The 22,058-nt window shown below is 48.7% G+C and overlaps 1 protein-coding gene across 1 annotated transcript in view; it reads right to left on the reverse strand.

The window, feature by feature from the left end:
* LOC105494395 (low density lipoprotein receptor class A domain containing 2) overlaps window positions 1-22,058 on the reverse strand; it is a 44,844-nt gene that overhangs the window by 6,330 nt on the left and 16,456 nt on the right. The window contains exons 2-4 of the mRNA XM_011762770.2: window positions 3,246-3,300; window positions 2,770-2,909; window positions 499-924 (exon numbers count right to left, since the gene is read on the reverse strand). Coding sequence (XP_011761072.2) covers window positions 499-924; window positions 2,770-2,909; window positions 3,246-3,300 — 621 coding nt within the window. The remainder of the gene's footprint in view (window positions 1-498; window positions 925-2,769; window positions 2,910-3,245; window positions 3,301-22,058) is intronic.

Below are 22,058 nucleotides of genomic sequence, written 5' to 3' on the forward strand. Positions count from 1 at the left end.
GTGGTACTGTGTGCATATGAGGTGTGTGATAATGGTGAGTGTGCACTGTGAGGCGTGTGCTGCAGTGAGTGAAAGGCATGAGTGTGGAGTGTGTGGGGGCGATGAGGTGCGTGGGCTGCATGTGTCGTGTGTGTGGATGTCAGAGTGTGAGGTGTGTACATGTGTGGGAGTTCTGTGTGAATGTGTGTGGGGAGGAAGTTGTGTGTGTGTGTGTGTGTATGTGTGTGTGCACTGGGGCTGGTAGGACAGTCTGGCACACACATCCACGGTAGCCAGATTTATATGGTTGACTCTTAAGATCCGGGAGGTCCCTTATTGTGACCCTGCCACTAGCCACTACCTTCTTCCCTCCCTTTAGACCCAGTCCCTGCCACCTTGTGCTTCGTGCGCCCGCGCCATTCCCCTGTTGGCAGCAGCCCTCCCCGGGGCCCCCACTGTGGCCCCAGTCCCGCATGGCCTCTGCATAGGGCCCCGTCCCGGCCTTCAGCCCCAGCTCACCCAGACGGAAAGAGGTGCCTTCGCCCACGAAGTCCACGCGGGGCTGGCGGCCTCTCGTAACCAGGCGCAGACCTAGGAAGGGGCCGGAGGATGCCACGGGGACCGGGATGGTCAGGCCGCAGAGGGCGGACCCCAGGGGCCGGGGCGCCCCCGGCGGGCCCTCGTAGAACTGCAGGTAGGAGCCGGGGGCGCACGGGCCGGCCGGGGCCGGGGAGGAGGTGTTGAGCGCCGGGGGCGCGGGGGTCAGGCTGTAGACCAGGAAGAAGCGGAACTGGAAGCGGATCCGGTCGCCGGGGGCCGCCGCCTGCATCCAGAGCCAGCAGTCCGTGTCCGGAGCCACGAAGTAGAACCTGAGCGAGGCGGCATGCGAGCGCAGCAGCAGCCCGTCCCCCTGCCACGTCTGCCCGCACAGGTCCGCCAGGTCGGCTGCAGCGGAAGGCACGGACCCTGGAGCCGCGCGGCGCGACCCCGAACTCGACTCTGCCCCCTGCCGGCTGTGTGATCCACTAGCCCTCTCTGAGCCTCAGTTTCCTTATCGGTAAGATGGGGATGATTAAGCAATCTCAGAATGATTGTGAGGACTAAATGATTTAATTTAATTTAATTCAAATCTACAATCCCTTATTCAAAACCCTAAGATGCGGGGCCAAGCACGGTGGCTCACGCCAGTAATCCCAGCACTTTGGAGGCCACGGCGGGTGGATCACCTGAGGTCAGGAGTTTGAGACCAGCCTGGCCAACATGGTGAAACCCCGTTTCTACAAAAAATTAGCTGGGCGTGGTGGCACGCACCTGTAATCCCAACTATTTGAGAGGCTGAGGCAGGAGAATTCCTTGAACTCGGGAGGCAGAGGTTGCAGCAAGCCGAGATCGCGCCACTGCACTCTAGCCTGGGCAACACAGCAAGACTCCATCACAAAAAAAAAAAAAAAAAAGGAGAGCTGTGTGATAAGGAGCCCCTTTTCTTCCTGCTTTTGAAAGTTGCTGACTGAGGATGAGGACGGGATGTCCAGAGCTGCAGCAGCCATTTTGCAAAGATGAGGTCAGAGCATTTCAGAGGAACAGTGACATTGTTGAGCCGTTGAGTTAACCATCTCTGGAATTACCTATGACCACTCTTAAGTGAAACAGCAAATATCCTACCATTTAAGCCCCATTTAGTTTGTTGTCTGTTACTTACAGCCCAAAATATCCTCACTGGTACAGGGTTGTTGTGAGGATTAAATGAGATGATGTGTGAGTACTCAAAGTAGCCCTGATTTCTGTAAAGACAGAGAGAAAAGAGTAGGTGGGTTTTCTGGTGCAAGATAGGGACCAGTGGGTGCTTGAGGACCAGTCAGGATGAGGGTCTTTGAGGAAAAAAATCCTTCATCAGAGCTCAGGATATGAAGCACTTTCCAATATTTGGTATTTCTCTGCTAAAGCCAGAGCCCACCGTGAAGGTACATAGAGCAGGCATGGAGTTTAGAGAGTAAGCAAATTGGGCACCCCTTTTTTTTTTTTTTTTTTTGAGACGGAGTCTCTCTCTGTTGCCAGGCTGGAGTGCAGTGGTGCAATCTCGGCTCACCGCAGCCTCCGACTCCCTGGTTCAAGCGATTCTCCTGCCTCAGCCTCCCAAGTAGCTGGGATTACAGGCAGATGCCACCATGCCCAGCTAATTTTTGTATTTTTAGTAGAGATGGGGTTTCACCATGTTGGCCAGGCTGGTCTCGATCTCCTGACCTCCTGATCCGCCCACCTCAGCATCACGAAGTGCTGGGATTACAGGTGTGAGCCACCATGCCCGGCCAGGAATTGGGCACCTTTTATGTGCCAGGCATTGTGAAGTGTCTTGCGTGGCTTATCTCATCTTATATGCACAATAATCATTGCCTTTAAGGGGCAAGGGCCTATTATTTTCATTTTACTGCCAAAGAAATTCAGACAGAGAGTTGAAACAATGATCTCAAAGGTACAAACAGAAGAAGTGGCAGAGTGTGTAAATGCAGCTTCTCTGAATCCAAAGCCTACAGAGTTTTGCAAAGCAGGCCCTGAGGGCTGTCCTGCCCGCTCCCAGACTCCTGCTTCTAGGTGAGTGGGAGGTCCAGCCTTCCAGAAGGCTTAGGGTTAGACTTGGGGATGCCAAGCAAACTGGAAACACAGTTTCCCAGCCTCCTCCAACTCAAAAGGTCTCAGCCCAGCAAGACGAGTGCTGACTGGGGAGACATATTCTCTAAGGATGGTGGGGGCCCAAGTCTTCTGGGTACCCCAACCAAGCCCCCTCATACTTACCTGTCTCCAAAGCAGTTGTAGTCAGGGCGGCTGCCCCCAGCAAGAGCAACCTTTGGGGCAACTGCAGAAGACAAGCCTCCATCCAGGCTGTGCTGTGCCCAGCAATGGGGCAGACCCACAGAATCTTCAGCTTGGGGTTTCTGGGGAGACTGGGGTATGGGGCCTGGTCAGGCCAGCAGGGAGGCTGGTGGGACACAAGGAGAAGAAGGAGACAAGTCCTCCAGCCCCCTGGTCTCTTCAGTATGATCTTTGTGCTCCGCCTTCCAGATCCTCCTCCTTTGGTTCAGAACTGTGTCCAGGGGTTGCCATGGAGATTTGGGGCCAGGGCTAGAGCCTGGGGAGAGGAGGCAGGGAGGAGATCTGCTCCCCTTCTGCCAGACAGGAATCAGGAAACTCAGATCCGGTTCAGCCACAGGGTTTCTGGGAGGAGGACCTGCAGGAAGCCAGATATGCTACCTTCCTAGATCAGTTGTCACCTTAGGGACTGAGCTTCAGGGAGGTCCAGGACACCAAAGGAGCCTCTCCGAGGGCCTAGAGAGCAGCAGGCAGCAAAGGAGTACTGGACCAGGAGTCTGCTCTATTACCAACAAGCCATTCCTGCCTCAGGGCCTTTGCACTCATAGATCCCTCTGTCTGAAGTGTTTTCCCCCCATAGCAGTGCACGGTTGACTTCTTCAGGTCATCAGGTTGTGGCTCATATGACACCTCCACAGACCACACTCTCCTGACCACCTCTCCATCTAAATTAACACTCTCTCTCTCCTTGTCACTCAGTCACATCTCAAATGTATCATCCCAGCACTCTCTGGAATTATTTTGCTTATTCATTTCTTGTTGTATATATTGCCCACTGGCCTCCACTAAAATTATATTCCATGAGTATCTTGTTTACCTCTGAACCCCTATGTCATAGCACAGCCACTGGCACAAAGCAGGCACCCAGGAAATAATGAAGGAATAAGTGTGTGACATTAAACAAATGACCCTTTTTTCTGGATTTTACTTCCCCATGTGTAAAATTAATACCCTGGACTAATTCAGACTTTTTCAAAACGTGTTATTAGTAGAACAATTTTTTTTCAAAAGGTATCTTACAAGGAACCTTAATCTAAAAACTGAAGCTTTTCGAGCCCTGGCATCCTTCTCTGGAAAATGGGATAATGACAATTCCAACCACATACTTACATTGTAAGAATTAAGTAACTTGGCCCAGCGTGGTGGCTCACGTCTGTAATCCCAGCACTTTGGGAGGCCGAGGTGGGTGGATCACAAGGTCAGGAGTTCAAGGCCAGCCTGGCCAACATAGTGAAACCCCATCTCTACTAAAAATACAAAAAAAATTAGCTGGGCATGGTGGCACATGCCTGTAGTCCCAGCTACTCGGGAGGCTGAGGCAGGAGAATCGCTTGAATCCGGGAGGCAGAGGTTGCAGTGAGCCGAGATTGTGCCATTGCACTCCAGCCTGGGCAACAGAGTGAGACTTCATCTCAAAAAAAAAAAAAAAAGAAGTAACTTAATACAAGTTGGGTACTTGGGATAGTGTCTATCATGTAGTAAAGTATTCAATGTATGTCAGCTTGAATGATGATCATTAATGTCATCATTATTATTTAAACAGAGGTTTCAAGTGTGGGCGAGGAGAGGAGCTAAGTAGCCCAAATTGGCAGTGCCTGAGACACCACCTCAAAATCCCAGGAATCCATGAGAAGGTTAAAACCTCTGGACCTGGCCGGGCACAGTGGCTCACACCCATAATCCCATCACTTTGGGAGGCCAAGGCAGGCGGATCACCTGAGGTTGGGAATTCGAGACCAGCCTAGCCAACATGGTGAAACCCCATCGCTACTATAAATACAAATATCAGCCGGGTGTTGTGGCACATGCCAGTAATCCTAGCTACTCAGGAGGCTGAGGCACAAGAATCGCTTGAACCCAGGAGGCGGAGGTTGCGGTGAGCCGAGATTGCACCACTGCACTCCAGCCTGGGCAATAAAGGAAAAAAAAAAAAAACCACCTCTGGACCTATTATTCCCTAACAGCTCTCCCTCCTGGAGCGGTCATTTGATGCAACCTTGATTTCCTATGGTGCATGATGTCCAAATCTGTGCCCCTGGGGGACTCCGAGAAGACTCAAATCTTCCCTCAGCAAGAATGAATTTATCATGAAGCCCACTGAAGTTTAAACTTTAGAACTCATCACTTGCATGGGATTATATGTTTTGTTTGTTTGTTTGTTTGTTTTTTGAGATGGAGTCTCACTCTGTCACCCAGGCAGGAATGCAGTGGCATGATCTCAGCTCACTTCAACCTCCCAGGCTGGAGTGCAGTGGTGTGATATCAGCTCACTCCTACCTCCCAGGCTAGAGTGCGGTGGCACAGTATCAGCTCACTGCAACCTCCGCTTCCCGGGTTCAAGAGATTCTCCTGCCTCAGCTTCCTGAGTAGCTGGGAGTACAGGCGCGTGCCACCACACCCAGCTAATTTTTTATTTTTAGTAGAGACGGGGTTTCATCATGTTGGTCAGGCTGGTCTCGAACTCCGGACCTCAGGTGATTCGCCCACCTCGGCGTCCCAGAGTGCTGGGATTACAGGAGTGAGCCACCACGCCTGGCCGGGATTATATGTTTTTATAAAATTTGCAAAAGTAAGAATGGTTATAAACTTTCGGTTTTGCAAGATGAAAATGTTTTAGAGATCTGTTGCACAGTAATGTGAAAATACTTAACACTACTGAACTGTACACTTAGAATGGCTAAGACAAGCCAGGTGCAAGGCTCACACCTTTAATCTCAACACCTTGGGAGCCTGAGGCGAGAGGATCACTTGAAACCAGGAGTTCAAGACCAACCTGGGCCTGTAATCCCAGCTTTTTTTTTTTTTTTTTTTTTTTGAGACGGAGTCTCGCTTTGTCGCCCAGGCTGGAGTGCAGTGGCACCATCTCGGCTCACTGCAAGCTCTGCCTCCTGGGTTCACGCCATTCTCCTGCCTCAGCCTCCGAGTAGCTGGGACTACAGGCACGCACCACCATGCCCGGCTAATTTTTTGTATTTTTAGTAGAGACGGGGTTTCACCGTGTTAGCCAGGATGGTCTCGATCTCCTGACTTCGTGATCCGTCCGCCTCGGCCTCCCAAAGTGCTGGGATTACAGGCGTGAGCCACCATGCCCGGCTGTAATCCCAGCTACTCAGGAGGCTGAGGCAGGAGAATTCCTTGAACCCAGGAGGCAGAGGTTGCAGTGAGCCAGGATTGAGCCACTGCACTCCAGCCTGGGCGACAGAGTGAGACTCCATCTCGAAAACAAAAACAAAAAAAGACCAACCGTGGCAACATAGCGAAACCCTGTCTCTACAAAACATTAAAGTTAAAATTTAAAAATTAGGTGGTACCTATACTCCTAGCTGTACTATAGTTAGTCAGGAGGCTAAGGCAGAAGGATCACTTGAGCCCAGAAGCTTGAGGTTACAGTGAGCTATGATCATGACACTGCACTCCAACCTAGGCAACAGAGCAGACTCTATCTCAAAAAAAATGCTTCAGATAGTTAAGTTTTGTTATGTATTTTCTTGCCATAATTTTTCAAAATTTTGCAAACATAAGGGGTACATGTTCTCAGGACCTCTTGATACTGTGCCTCAAGCCAATTAAAATTTTTTAAAAATAAAAATAGGGTCAGGAGTGGTGGCTCACTCCTGTAATCCCAGGACTTTAGGGAGGCCAAAGTGGGTGGATCACTTGAGGTCAGGAATTCAAGACCAGCCTGGCCAACCTGGTGAAACCGCATCTCTACTAAAAATACAAAAATCAGCTGGGCATGGCCGGGCACGGTGGCTCACGCCTGTAATCCCAGAACTTTGGGAAGCCAAGGCAGGCAGATTGCCTGAGATCAGGAGTTCGAGACCAGCCTGACCAACATGATGAAACCTTGTCTCTACTAAAAATACAAAAATTAGCCAGGCATGGTGGTGGGCGCCTGTAATCCCAGCTCCTTGGGAGGCTGAGGCAGGAGAATTGCTTGAACCTGGGAGGCGGAGGTTGCAGTGAGCTGAGACTGGGCCATTGCACTCCAACCTGGGTGATAGAATGAGACTCCATCTCAAAAAAAAAAAAAAATTTTAACTGGGTGTGGTGGCAGGTGCCTGTAATCCCAGCTACTTGGGAGGCTGAGGCAGGAGAATCACTTGAACCCAGGAGGCGGAGGTTGCAGTGAGCCAAGATAGCGCCATTGCACTCCAGCCTGGGTGACAGAGTGAGACTCCGTCTCAAAAAAAAAAAAAAAAAAAAAAAATTTTTTAAATAAAAATAGGCCATGTGCGGTGGCTCACATGTGTAAACCCAGCACTTTGGGAGGCCGAGACAAGCAGATCACCTGAGGTCAGGAGTTTGAGACAAGCCTGGCCAACGTGGTAAAACCCCACCTCTACTAAAAATACAAAAATTAGCAGGTGTAGGGGTGTGCGTGTGGATTCCCAGCTACTTGGGAGGCTGAGGCAGGAGAATTGCTTGAAGGCAGGAGAATTGAACCCAGGAGGCAGAGGTTGCAGTGAGCCAAGGTTGCACCATTGCACTCCAGCCTGGGTGACAGAGTGAGACTCCGTCTCAAAAAAATAAAAATAAGTTAATTAAAATAAAATAAAATATTAAAATAAAAATTTTGTAAACATAAGATATTTTAACCATAGTTAGTTCAGACTTTTTTTCTCTTTCCACTCCCAAACTGTCCTTCATCACACCTCACTTTATAGCAGGTGGCCACAGGTGTTTTGAAATCCGGCTGGGGAGAGGCTGATTTGGGTTTAGGGCTGGGGGTGAGTATATTTATGGGATTCTGGCCCCTTGCGAGTACAGTTATATTATTGCTAGGTGCTCCAAGTGGCATTCGGGAATATTCCTAATGCCACTGTGCTGTCTTCCTGAGTGTTGTGCTCTGAAGGTGCTGAATCAGAGATGATATGATGCCCAGCCCCAGGAGTACAAGGGCATTGTAAGAGAAATAAAATCTGAAATGCAGGAAGCCAGAAATAGTGTGTGGAAAATCCTTCCAAATACACAGCTCACATATGTAAGATATTTTATAGCAGTTGCTCCAAATGTAACAACAATCATTAAGAGTTAAATAATCTTACCAACGATGAATTGCAAAGCTGAAGGAAAATAATTCCTGCTGGGCGCGGTGGCTCAAGCCTGTAATCCCAGCACTTTGGGAGGCTGAGACGGGCGGATCACAAGGTCAGGAGATCGAGACCATCCTGGCTAACACGGTGAAACCCCGTCTCTACTAAAAAAAATACAAAAAACTAGCCGGGCGAGGTGGCGGGCGCCTGTGGTCCCAGCTACTCCGGAGGCTGAGGCAGGAGAATGGCGTAAACCCGGGAGGCGGAGCTTGCAGTGAGCTGAGATCCGGCCACTGCACTCCAGCCTGGGCGACAGAGCCAGACTCCGTCTCAAAAAAAAAAAAAAAAAAAAAAAAAGAAAATAATTCCTAAACTATCACTAATAAAAAACTAATTTTGATCAATCATGGTAGAGGAAAGGCTGAATTATCTTTCCAGTCCTGCTATAAAAATATCCTGGCCAGGCCGGGCGCGGTGGCTCAAGCCTGTAATCCCAGCACTTTGGGAGGCCAAGACGGGCGGATCACGAGGTCAGGAGATCGAGACCAGCCTGGCTAACACAGTGAAACCCCGTCTCTACTAAAAAATACAAAAAACTGGCCGGGCGAGGTGGCGGGCGCCTGTAGTCCCAGCTACTCGGGAGGCTGAGGCAGGAGAATGGCATAAACCCGGGAGGCGGAGCTGGCAGTGAGCTGAGATCCGGCCACTGCACCCCAGCCTGGGCGACAGAGCGAGACTCCGTCTCCAAAAAAAATAAATAAATAAAAATAAAAATATCCTGGCCAGGGGCAGTGGCTCACACCTATAATCCCAGGCCTTTGGGAGGCCAAGGCGGGCAGATCGCGAGGTCAGGAGTTTGAGACCAGTCTAGCCAACAGGATGAAACCCCATCTCTACTAAAAGTACAAAAAAATAGCTGGGCATAGTGGCAGGCGCCTGTAATCCCAGCAACTCAGGAATCTGGGGCAGGAGAATCGTTTGAACCTAGGAGACTGAAGTTGCCGTGAGCCAAGATCGTACCATTACACTCCAGCCTGGGCAACAGGGCGAGACTCCCTCTCAAAAACAAAAAATCCTACTGCCCAGGCACAGTGGTTCATGCTTGTAATCCCAGCACTTTGGGAGGTGGAAGTGGGAGGATCGCTTGAGGCTAGGAGTTTGGGACCAGCCTGGGCAACATACTGACCAAACCCCATCACTACAAAAAGCATAAAAATTAACAGGCGTGGAGGCATGCATCTGTAGTCCCAGCTACTTGGGAGGCTGCAGCAGGAAGATTGCTTGAGCCCTGGAGTTCAAGGCTGCAGTGAGCTATGATCATTCCACTGCACTCCACCCTGGGCAACACAGCAAGACTCCATCTGGCAAAAAAAAAAAAAATAGAGAAAATATCATACAGTTGCTATCACATAAAGAATCAAAAAGTGTGCAGCCAAAAAAAAAAAGTAAGCAAAAAAGGCCAGGTGCTGAGGCTCACACCTGCAATCTCAGCATTTTGGGAGGCTGAGGTGGGAGGATTGCTTGAGCCCAGGAGTTCAAGATCAGCCTGGGCAGCACTGTGAGACCCTGTCTCTATTTGGAAAAAAAAAAAAAAGGTATTATAGAAGAATGTTAAGCAGTTAACAAAAATTTGTTATTATTTTGGATTTTATATTATTTGTCTTATTTGTCAGCTTTTTACATTTCAAGACTTGTTGGGCTGGGCGCGGTGGCTCAAGCCTGTAATCCTACCACTTTTGGGAGGCCGAGACAGGTGGATCACGAGGTCAGGAGATCGAGACCATCCTGGCTAACACAGTGAAACCCCGTCCCTACTAAAAATACAAAAAAAAAATTAGCCGGGCATGGTGGCGGGCGCCTGTAGTCCCAGCTACACGGGAGGCTGAGGCAGGAGAATGGCGTAAACCCGGGAGGCGGAGCTTGCAGTGAGCTGAGATCCGGCCACTGCACTCTAGCCCGGGTGACAGAGCGAGACTCCGTCTCAAAAAAAAAAAAAAAAAAGACTTGTTGGGTTTTTGTCTCATTCTAAATAAATATTCACTTTCAAACCTGATTTTTTTTTTTTTTTTTTAGATGGAATCTCACTCTGTTGCCCAGGCTGGAGTGTAGTGGTGCAATCTCGGCTCACTCCAGCCTCTGCCTCCCTGGTTCAATGAATTTTCCTGTCTCAGACTCCCAAGGAGCTGGGACTACAGCTGCTCATCACCACACCCGGCTAATTTTTGTATTTTTTGTATAGATAGGGTTTCACCATATTGATCAGGCTGGTCTCGAACTCCTGACCTCAGGTGATCCCCCCGCCTCAGCCTCCCAAAGTGCTGGGATTACAGGAATAGGCCAGCACATCTGGCCTCAAACCTGACTTCTGTTAATAATTTCATATTTTAAAGAGGGCCCCCAAATTGTTTCTGCTTAAAGGATGCATATGAGTTTCTGTGCAGAAACTGTGCAGAGGACCCAGTATGTGTCATGGTCACAGAGGAGCTATTCTGGGAACAGGCTGGTATGGCTAAATCCTGCTGCACAGAAAAGAGGAGAGAAACGACAACAATATTAACGATAATAGGCCAAGTGAGCCAAGATCATGCCACTGTACTCCAGCCTGGGCAATAGAGGGAGACCTTGTCTCAAGAACAAAACAAGCCCGGGCACGGTGGCTCACACCTATAATCCCAGCACTTTGGGAGGCCGAGGCGGATGGATCACGAGGTCAGGAGTTCAAGACAAGCCTGGCCAAGATGGTGAAACCCTGTCTATACTAAAAATACAAAAATTAGCCAGGTGTGATGGCAGGTGCCTGTAATCCCAGCTACTCGGGGGGCTGAGACAGAGAATTGCTTGAACCCGGGAGGTGGAGGTTGCAGTGAGCCGAGATCGCACCCCTGCACTCCAACCTGGGCGACAGAGTGAGACTCCGTCTCAAAAGCAAAAACAATAATAGTAACTTCCTGGCCCCTTGATCAGCCTCTGTGCTGAGATATTCCTACCTTTCATGACTAGGAACAAACACCTCGTACATCCTTACATATTTCTAGAGACTACTTCTGTTTTTTTGTGTTGTTTTGTTTTGTTTTTTTGAGATGGAGTCTCACTCTGTTAACCAGGCTGTAGTGCAGTGGTTCGATCTTAGCTCACTGCAACCTCTGCCTCCCAAGATCGGCTGATCCTCCCACCTCAGCCTCCCAAGTAGCTGGAATTACAGGCATGTGCCACCTCACTCGGCCAGAGATTACTTCTTGAGTGATTACAGCATGCCAAGCACTGGCTTTAAGTTTGTCATATGCTCTATCACACATAATCTTCACAATATGTCACAATGACCCTGCAAAGAGGGCATTCTTTTAGGAACCTCATTTAAATGATGAGAAATCTGAGGTAAGGGGGTAGAGTCTTCCCCTGGGCCACACTTCCCAGCCGTATGACCCTTAGGCAAGTGACCTGATTGCTCTGTGCCTCAGGTTTTTAATCTACAAAGTGGAGACAATATTGAAGTATCTTATGGGGAAGATTAAAATGGAAAAAAAATACATATACATTCATTTTTCAAATTTCACTAACCTCTGTTTTAAGCATTGAAGAAATTTCAGGGAACAAAATAAACAAAATTTCTGGGCCAGGCATTGTGGCTCATGTCTGTAATCCCAGCACTTTGGAAGGGCAGGAGGAATGCTTAAACTCAGAAGTTCAAGGCTACAGTGAACTATGATTGTGCCACTGAACTCCAGCCTGGGTGACAGAGCGAGACCTTGAAAAAAATAAAATAAAATTTTTCTAATGTTGCGGAACTTACATTCCAGTGGAGGATAGATGAGTAAGATGTTTGATATATTGAACAGTGATAAATACTAAAGAGAAAAAACATAAAGCATGGTTGGCAGGCATATCAGAGGGGTGTTGACATTTTGATGGGACAGCCAGGGAAAGTCACACTGAGAGGGGTCTTTTGAGTAGAGACCAGAAAGAAGCAAGGGGGCCAGTCATGCAGTTATTTCGAGAAAGAACATCCTAGGCAGAGGCAATAGCAAGTGCAAAGGCTCTGAGGCAGGAATGTGCCTGGCACAAGCAATATGTGCGGAACAAAGGCAGAGATGCAAAGAGTGATAAAGATGAGTCAGATAACGTCGGGCCCTAGAGGTCATTATAAAGACGTTGGCTTTTTCCACTGGGCACGAGGGCTCATGCCTGTAATCCCAGCACTTTGGGAGCCCACAGCTGGTGGATCACCTGAGGTCAGGAGTTTGAGACCAGCCTGGCCAACGTGGTGAAACCCCGTCTCTACTAAAAATACAAAAATTAGCTGGGCATGGTGGTGGGCACCTGTAGTCCCAGCTACTCAGGAGGCTGAGGCAGGAGAGTCACTTGAACCCAGGAGGGAGAGGTTGCAGTGGGCCGAGATTGCCCCACTGCACTCTAGCCTGGGTGACAGGGTGAGACTCCATCTCAAAAAAAAAAAAAAAGAAAAGACTGCCTTTTTCTCCAACTGAGATGAGAACTACTGGGTAAGGCCAGATGCTGCAGGACCAGATAGGAAACTATTTGAATAAGAAGTCTAGAGGTGATGATGGCCTGGACCAAGGTAGCTAGAAGTGTTCAAATTCTGGACATACTTTAAAGGTATAGCCAATAGGATTTGCTGAAGGATTGGACTTGGGTAGTGCAGGAAACAGAGGCACCAAGGTTGGCACCCAGGATTCCAAAGTAGGCATCTGGAAGGATGGAGCTGCATAACTGAGATGGCGGGGACCGAGAGGAGCCGGCTTGGGGAGGATGAGGAGCTCAGTTTTGGACACATCTAGACTGAGATGACTGCTGGACATCCCGGTGGAGAGAGAGGACAATGGCAGTTGGATCTCCAAGTCTGGAGTTGGGGATGGGGGAAGTGTGCACTGGGGATATAATTTTGGGAGTGCTTCACACATGGATGAGATGTAATGCCACGGGCATAAGCCGAAGGGAGAGGGGCTTGGTCCTATCCTAACCCTTCTCCTGTGGAATCCTACTGGTACCCATGGTTCTGGAGCAAAATGCCCCCTAGAGGACAGTTAAAGCAAATCAAAGAATGGGAACACAGCCCTGCATCCCAGCAACAGCTCCCTGGAGGCTGCAGGATGCCTCCCAGTTTAGAGGCAGGGGAGGGTGGCAGCTCTACCAAGAAGCCAAGTTCTCAGCATCGCAGGACTGAGGCCTCGGTCTCTTCCCTCTATGTTTTGGCCACTGTAGAGAAGGACAACTGCCCTGCTTGCCCGACACGCCCTTACCATTCTATAGAATAAGGACCTCAAGGCCAGGTGCGGTGACTCATGCCTGTAATCCAACACTTTGGGAGGCCGAGGCAGGCGGATCACATGAGGCTAGGAGTTCAAGACCAGCTTAACCAACATGACAAAACCCCGTCTCTAGAAAAAATACAAAAATCAGCCCAGCGTGGTGGCGCACATCTGTAATCCCAGCTACTCAGGAGGCTGAGGCACAAGAATCACTGAGATCGTGCCACTGCACTCCACCCTGGGCGACAGAGTAAGACCCTGTCTGAAAAAAAAAAAAAAATAGGACCTCAAGCAAGATGTTTTATCTCTAAGGGGCTTAGATATGGGCTGATGTTTGTGCATTGAGAATATCACGTCTCATGTCACATTCTTTTTTTTTTTTTTTTGAGTCAGAGTTTCACTCTTGTTGCCCAGGCTGGAGTACAATGGCACAATCTCGGCTCACCACAACCTCCATCTCCTGGGTACAAGCGATTCTCCTGCGTCAGCTTCCCGAGTAGCTGGGATTACAGGCATGCGCCACCACACCCGGCTGATTTTTTTTGTATTTTTAGTAGAGACGGGGTTTCTCCATGTTGGTCAGGCTAGCCTTGAACTCCCAACCTCAGGCGATCCGCCCGCCTCGGCCTCCCAAAGTGCTGGGATTACAGGAGTGAGCCACCACACCCGGCCATCATGTCACATTCTTTCATGCAACATTACGTTTGAGGAAGGACACTGTGGCTCACACCTGTAATCCCAGCACTTGGGAGGCCGAGGTTGGTGATCACCTGAGGTCAGGAGTTTCAGGTAAACCCTGTCTCTACCAAAAATACAAAAATTACCCAGGAGGCCGGGCGCGGTGGCTCAAGCCTGTAATCCCAGCACTTTGGGAGGCCGAGGCGGGTGGATCACGAGGTCAGGAGATCAAGACTATCCTGGCTAACATGGTGAAACCCCGTCTCTACTAAAAATACAAAAAACTAGCCGGGCGTGGTGGCGGGCGCCTGTAGTCTCAGCTACTTGGGAGGCTGAGGCGGGAGAATGGCGTGAACCCGGGAGGCGGAGCTTGCAGTGAGCCGAGATCCGGCCGCTGCACTCCAGCCTGGGAGACACAGGGAGACTCCGTCTCAAAAAAAAAAAAAAAAAAAACAAAAAACAAAAATTACCCAGGCATGGTGGTTCGTGCCTGTATCCCAACTACTTGGGAGGCTGAGGCAGGAGAATGGCTTGAACCCAGGAAGCAGAGGTTGCAGTGAGCCGAGATCGCGCCACTTCACTCCAGCCTGGGCGACACAGCGAGACTCCATCTCAAAAAACAAAACAAAACAAAAACCTCATTACATTTGATAAGCCAGTAGTAAATAACTATTCATTGACACCAATTCCAAGCCTGCTTGCTTTGAATACTCTCACTCAAGAAAAGCTATGAGGCAAGTAAAATTATCACTTATTATATGTAGATGAGGAAACCAAAGTCCAGAGAGATGAGGTACTTCTTTCAGATAACCCAAGAAATGGGAGGCAGGGCTAGGACTGCCCACTTCGGGGTGGCGCCAGACCCCATTCACTTTCTATTATCCCACTTTGACCTTGAGTGCTAAAGAGTCTGGCCCTGCACTCAGAGCTGCGGGGGAATGAGAAAAGTCATGCTCCTGCCTTTAAGCAGGTCAGCGCTCAGCAGACAAGCAAAACAAAAGTACTCAGCATTATAAGAGACTAGGCTGGCCGAGCTCAGTGGCTCATGCCTGTAATCCCAGCACTTTGGGAGGCTGAGGCAGGTGGATCACTGGAGGTCAGGAATTTGAGAACAGCCTGACCAACATGGTGAAATCCTGTCTCTACTAAAAATACAAAAAAGTAGCCAGGCATAGTGGTGGGTGCTTGTAATCCCAGCTACTAGGAAGGCCGAGGCAGGAGAATCACTTGAACCCTGGAGATGGAAGTCGCAGTGAGCCAAGATCGCCCACTGCACTTGAGTACTTACTATTTGGTAAAGATTGTTTTCATGTATTGGCATATATATATATATATATGTATATATATATATATATCCGTATATAGATACATAGATAGATAGATAGATAGATAGATTTAATTTTTTTTTTTTTTTTGAGACAGAGTCTTACTGTGTTGCCTGGACTGGAGTGCATGGCATGATCTTGGCTCACTGCAACCTCCACCTCCCAGGTTCAAGAAATTCTCCTGCCTCAGCCTCCCAAGTAGCTGGGATTACAAGCATGCACCACAATGCCCAGCTAATTTTTTTTTTTTTTTTTTTTGTATTTTTAGTAGAGACGGAGTTTCACCATGTTGGTCAGCTATTTATATATTTTTTGAGACAGAGTCTTGCCCTGTTGCCCAGGCTACATTGCTGTGACGCGATCACAGCTCACTGCAGCCTCTACTTCCCGGGTTCAGGTGATCCTCCCACCTCAGCCTCTCAAGCAGCTGGGACTACAGGCATGCGCCACCACCCCTGGCTAATTGTTTTGTATTTTTTGTAGAGATGGGATTTTGCCATGTTGCCCAGGCTGGCCTTGAACTCCTAGGCTCAAGCGATCCTCCCAATTTGGCCTCCCAAAGTGCTGGGATTACAGGCACCTTGGCCAGACGGCTAATTTAAGCTGATTTATTCTTCACAGTAGTGCCATAGTAGGTACTATTATCATCTCCATTTTGCAGAGGAAGAAGCTGAGGCACAATGTTAAGTGCAGAAATATTATGTAAGGAGGAAATGGGGAATCAACAGTGTTCCAGGCAGAAGGAGAATCACATGCAAAACCTAGAAGGCCGGGGAAAGCCTGGCTTTGTTGGCTTTTATGCAGCAACCAGAGAAAGCACCTTCCTCCGGCCACACTGGGCTCATATCCCACACACGCCAATCAAGTGTTTCGGTTCAGCCCACAGTGGAAGGGACAGAGCCAGGATTTGAACTCAGGGGCTGTCTGACTTCCAAATCCATGACAACCATATCAAGTAAGTTTTCTCAGTATTGAGTCATGTGGGGAGAGAGTTCTTCCCTTTCTGTTACCCATATATTTCTGGGTTTTTGTTTTTCGGGTTTTTTGAGACAGAGCCTCACTCTGTCGCCCAGGCTGGAGTGCAGTGTCATGATCTCGGCTCACTGCAGCCTCTGCCTCCCAGGTTCAAACAATTCTCCCACCTCAGCCTCCTGAGTAGCTGCGATTGCAGGCATGTGCCACCATGCCCAGCTATTTTTGTATTTTTAGTAGAGATGGGGTTTCACCATGTTGGCCAGCCTGGTCTCAAAATCCTGACCTCAAATGATCTGCCAACCTTGGCCTCCCAAAGTGCTGGGATTACAGACGTGAGCCACTACACGTCAGCCATATACTGACAGAAGTTGTTAATACTCTCACAATACATAATTCAAGGATGAAATAATGAGATCACAGAAATTTTTACTAGATTAGAAAAAGAAGGCATCATTAGGCAAACCTATGTGCCTACATGTCACTAGTGTGGCCAGAAGGAAAATGGAAATTGACAACAGACAACAAAAAATAAAAATATAATGTGTAAAACAAAATAATGTGCAAAACAAAAAATGTAGTAAGTTCTTATCTAACACATTAGAAATCACAGAAAGGGTCAGGTGCTACAGCTCATGCACATAAACCCAGCACTTTGGAAGGCCAAGGCGGGATCACTTGAGCCCCAGTTTGAGATTAGTCCAGGCAACATAGTGAGACCCCGTCTCTACCCAAAAGGCTGGGGGCGGTGGCTCACGCCTGTAATCCCCAGCACTTTGGGAGCCAAGGTGGGCGGATCACCAGTTCAGGAGATCAAGACCATCCTGGCAGACATGGTGAAACCCCGCCTCTGCTAAAAATGCAAAAATTTGCCGAGCGTGGCGGCACACACCTGTAGTCCCAGCTACTCAGAAGGCTGAGGCAGGAGAATTGCTTGAACCTGGGAGGCAGAGGCTGCAGTGAGCCAAGATGGCGCCACTGCACTCCAGCCTGGTGACAGAGTGAGACTCTGTCTTCAAAAAAAAAAAAAGTTTAAAAAAGTAGCTGGGGCCGGGCGCGGTGGCTCAAGCCTGTAATCCCAGCACTTTGGGAGGCCGAGACGGGCGGATCACGAGGTCAGGAGATCAAGACCAGCCTGGCTAACACGGTGAAACCCCGTCTCTACTAAAAAATACAAAAAACTAGCCGGGCGAGGTGGCGGGCGCCTGTAGTCCCAGCTACTCGGGAGGCTGAGGCAGGAGAATGGTGTAAACCCGGGAGGCGGAGCTTGCAGTGAGCTGAGATCCGGCCACTGCACCCCAGCCTGGGCGACAGAGCAAGACTCCGTCTCAAAAAAAAAAAAAAAAAAAAAAAAAAAGTAGCTGGGTGTGGGCTGGGCACGGTAACTCACGCCTGTAATCCCAGCACTTTGGGAGGCTGAGGCAGGTGGATCACAGGGTCAAGAGATCCAGACCATTCTGGCCAACACGGTGAAACCCCGTCTCTACTAAAAGTACAAAAATTAGCCGGGTGTGGTGCCGCACGCCTGTAGTCCCAGCTACTCGGGAGGCTGAGGCAGGAGAATCACTTGAACCCGGGAGGCGGAGGTTGCGGTGAGCCGAGATTGCGCCACTGCACTCCATCTGGGTCACAGAGCGAGACTCCGTCTAAAAAGAAAAATTAGCTGGATGTGATGGTACATCCCTGTAGTTCCAGCTACTTGGGAGGCTGAGTTGGGAGGACCACGTGAGCCCAGGAGGTTGAGGCTACAGTGAGCCATGATGGCTCCACTGTACTTTGGCCTGGGTGACAGAGCAAGACCCTGTCTCACAAAAATAAATAAATAAATAAAATAAAATAACAGAAAGGACCTCCACATATCCAAGAAAATACATGTCTACCATATATCCCAGTAACATGTTTTTTTGTTTGTTTGTTTTATAATACCAATACCTCCAGATCACCAGATCTACCAGATCACCCTGCCCATTTGCATTTACATGGCAAGGAAAATGATACATATTATATTTTAGAAGCTATTCTAGGGAAGTATGAACAGCCTAGTACTTGCAGGAATTTGAGGATGTTAAATTTCCCTACACATTGTTGCATAGATGGTATCATGATTAGAGGAACAGGTAGAAAACATAAAATAACTTGAACAGGTAAAATCATTAAATGTTGGCTGAGTGCTGTGGCTCACACCGGTAATCCCAGCAGTTTAGGAGGACAAGTGGGGAGAATAGCTTGAGTTCAAGACCAGCCTGGGCAACACGGCTAAACCCTGTCTCTGCAAATAACACAAAAATTAGCTGATCATGGGAACGCATGCCTGTAGTCCCAGCTACTCGGGAGGCTTAAAGTGTGAGGATCACTTGAGCCATGGAGGCAGAAGTTGCTATGAGCTGAGATCGCACCACTGCATTCCAGCCTGGGCAACAGAGTGAGACCCTGTCTTAATAAATAAATAAATAAAATCGTTAAATGTTTAAAATTAAGAATATGGGCCAGGCACAGTGGCTTATGCCTATAATCCCAGCACTTTGGGAGGCCGAGGCAGGCAGATCGCTTGAGGCCAGGAGTTCAAGACCAGCCTGGCCAACATGGCAAAACCCTGTCTCTACCGAAAATATAAAAATTAGCCGGGCATGGTTTCGTGCACCTGTTGTCCCAGCTACTTAGGAGACTGAGGGATGAGAGTCACTTGAACCCGGGAGGTGGAGGTTGCAGTGATCCAAGATCACACCACACCAAGATGACAGTGCTCCAGCCTGGGCGACAGAGCAAGACCCTGTCTCAAAAAGAAACAAAATGAAAAGAAGATGGGGTTGGGCGCAATGGCTCAAGCCTGTAATCCCAGCACTTTGGGAGGCCAAGACGGGCAGATCACGAGGTCAGGAGATCGAGACCATCCTGGCTAACAGGGTGAAACCCCATCTCTACTAAAAAATACAAAAACCTAGCCGGGCGAGGTGGCAGGCTCCTGTAGTCCCAGCTACTTGGGAGGCTGAGGCAGGAGAATGGCGTGAACCCGGGAGGCGGAGCTTGCAGTGAGCTGAGATCCGGCCACTGCACTCCAGCCTGGGCGACAAAGTGAGACTCTGTCTCAACAACAACAACAACAAAAAATTAGCCGGGCGTGGTGGCAGATGCCTGTAATCCTAGCTACTCAGGAGGCTGAGGCAGGAGAATGGCTTGAATCCATGAGGCGGAGGTTGCAGTGATTCGAGATAGTGCCACTGCACTCCAGCCTGGGTGACACAGCAAGATGTCATATCAAATAAATAAATAAGATGGAGAAGATGGACAGGGCCAGGCGTGGTGACTCATGCCTGTAATCCCAGCACTTTGGGAGGCCGAGGCAGGTGAATCACCTGAGGTCAGGAGTTTGAGACCAGCCTGACCAACATGGTGAAACCTCGTCTCTACTAAAAATACAAAAAGTAGCCAGGCATGGTGGCGCATGCCTGTAATCCCAGCTACTTAGGAGGCTGAGGCAGGAGAATCGCTTGAACCCGAGAGGCAGAGGTTGCATTGAGTCAAGATGGTACCACTGCACTCCAGCCTGGGTGACAGATTGAGACTCAAAAAAAAAAAGCTTCTATAATTAATGGTATTATTTGGCTAATAGAGAAAATGTATACTAAGTTGAATATTCTTTTACCATATATCAAATCACCAGGAAAAAAATCCACAAATTTCCTTGAGGATCAGACATCCTTCAATGGACTGAAGGAGGTAGCAAGACATTTTACCCTGAGGACCTATACTAATAACGGAAACAAAGATTTCAATGACTCATGAACATGCTGATTGACCACTCTGAGTCAGACTTTGAAGGTCAGGCATAGGATCATTTCTTTGTCAGCCTACTGGACAAAGAAATTTCTGATACAGAAAACTGGACGCCAGCCGGGTGTGGTGGCTCACACCTGTAATCCCAGCATTTTGGGAGGCCAAGGCGGGTGGATCACTTGAGGTAAAGAGTTCAACAACGACCTGGCCAACATGGTGAAACCCCGTCTCTACTAAAAATACAAAAACTATCTGGGCATGGTGGCAGTTGCCTGTAATCCCAGCTACTTAGGAGGCTGAGGCAGGAGAATCACTTGAACCGGGGAGGTGGAGGTTGCAGTGAACCAAGACTGCACCATTGCACTCCAGCCTGGGCAACAAGAATGGAAAATAAATAAATAAATAAATAAATAAATAAATAAAACTAGCCCCATGGAGAAAAAAGGCACTGGTGACATCCTTGCATTACAGGATGCAGAGGAACTGTTGGTAGCCCCAAAATAAGAACAAAGTTACTCATCCTATCATGAGCTAGACTCAGTTCTGATCAGACAAAGGGAGTAGCCCAAGTATTACCCACCTAGAATGGAAATGGAACATAATGGAAAGGACAACGCAGGGTCCCAATGATACATCAAAGGTGCATGAGGGGCCAGGTGCGATGGCTCAGTCCTGTAATTCCAGCACTTTGAGAGACTGAGGCGGGTGGATTGCTTGAACTCAGGAGTTCGAGACCAGCCTGGGCAACATGGTGAAAACTTATCTCTGTAGAAAAAAAATTAACTGGGTGTGGTGGCATGCACCTGTAGTCCTAGCTGCTTAGGAGGCTGAGGTGGGAGGATTTCTTGAGCCTGGGAGGCAGAGGTTGCAGGTGAGCCGAAATGGCGCCATTGCACTCCCACCTGGGGGACAGAGCCAGTAGACCTTGTCTCAAAAAAAAAAAAAAAAAAAAAGGTGCATGAGGAGGTAGTGTCTCAGCTGTTGCTAGACTTGCTCCATGAGCAGAGAGAACAGGAAACACCTTGACCACCACCCCTGGAGACAGCAGTTTCCTCCTGTCTGAACTGGCACTGGGGCACAGGTGATGTGGGTGATTCTTGAATGCAAATGCCTCACTCATACCATAGGAATCAAGCAGAAAGCAGCAGCAGCCCTAAATTCATCATAGGGGAAACCCTGGCAAGTGCAGGGACAGAAAAGTCATAATATAATGAATTACAATCAATGAGGCCAGGCATGGTGGCTCATGCCTGTAATCCCAGCACTTTGGGAGGCAGAGGCGGGTGGATAACCTGAGGTCAGGAGTTCAGGACCAACCTGGCCAACAATGTGAAACCACTTCTCTACTAAAAATACAAAAATTAGATGGGTGTGGTGCAGGCACCTGTAATCCTAGCTACTTGGGAGGCTAAGGCAGGAGAATCGTTTGAGCTTCGGAGGCAGAGGTTCCAGTGAGCCGAGATCATGCCACTGCACTCCAGTCTGAGCAACAGAGGGGGACTCCGTCTCAAAAAAAAAAAAAAAAAAAATCAATGCAATTGTCAATAAGTCATAACTTACAGAAAAAGCGTCCCAGTCTGATCCATGGGTGGTAGCTAAGGGCCTGATAATTTGGTGCTCAAAGTGGAAAATAATTGTCTAACAAACATTCAGTATGGAGAAAACCCGTAGGGGAGTATATACATCCAATTACACAGTTTCACATTCAGGAGACCATGTTTCAGCCCCAGAAAGGTAAAACTTTTTGAAGCAAAATAAAATTAGAAGGTAGATAAATTGGCAGGGCTCAGTGACTCACGCCTGTAATCCCAGCACTTTGGAAGGCCAAGGTGGGTGGATCACCTGAGGTCAGGGATTTGAGACCAGCCTGACCAACATAGTGAAACCCCTTCTCTACTAAAAATACAAAAATTAGCCGGGCGTGGTGGCAGGCGCCTGTAATCCCAGCTACTTAGGGGTCTGAGTCAGGAGAATTGCTTAAACCCCGGAGGCAGAGGTTGCAGTGAGCTGAGATCACGCCATTGCACTCCAGCCTGGGCAACGAGAGCAAAATTCCTCAAAAAAAAAAAAAAAAAGAAAGAAAGAAAGAAAGAAAAGAAAAGAAAAGAAAAAAAAAATGAAGTAGATAAATTAACCAGAAGTACAACATCAAAAATGTTCAA

Source organism: Macaca nemestrina, chromosome 1, assembly GCF_043159975.1.
Source record: "Macaca nemestrina isolate mMacNem1 chromosome 1, mMacNem.hap1, whole genome shotgun sequence".
In the NCBI taxonomy this organism is placed as follows: domain Eukaryota; kingdom Metazoa; phylum Chordata; class Mammalia; order Primates; family Cercopithecidae; genus Macaca; species Macaca nemestrina.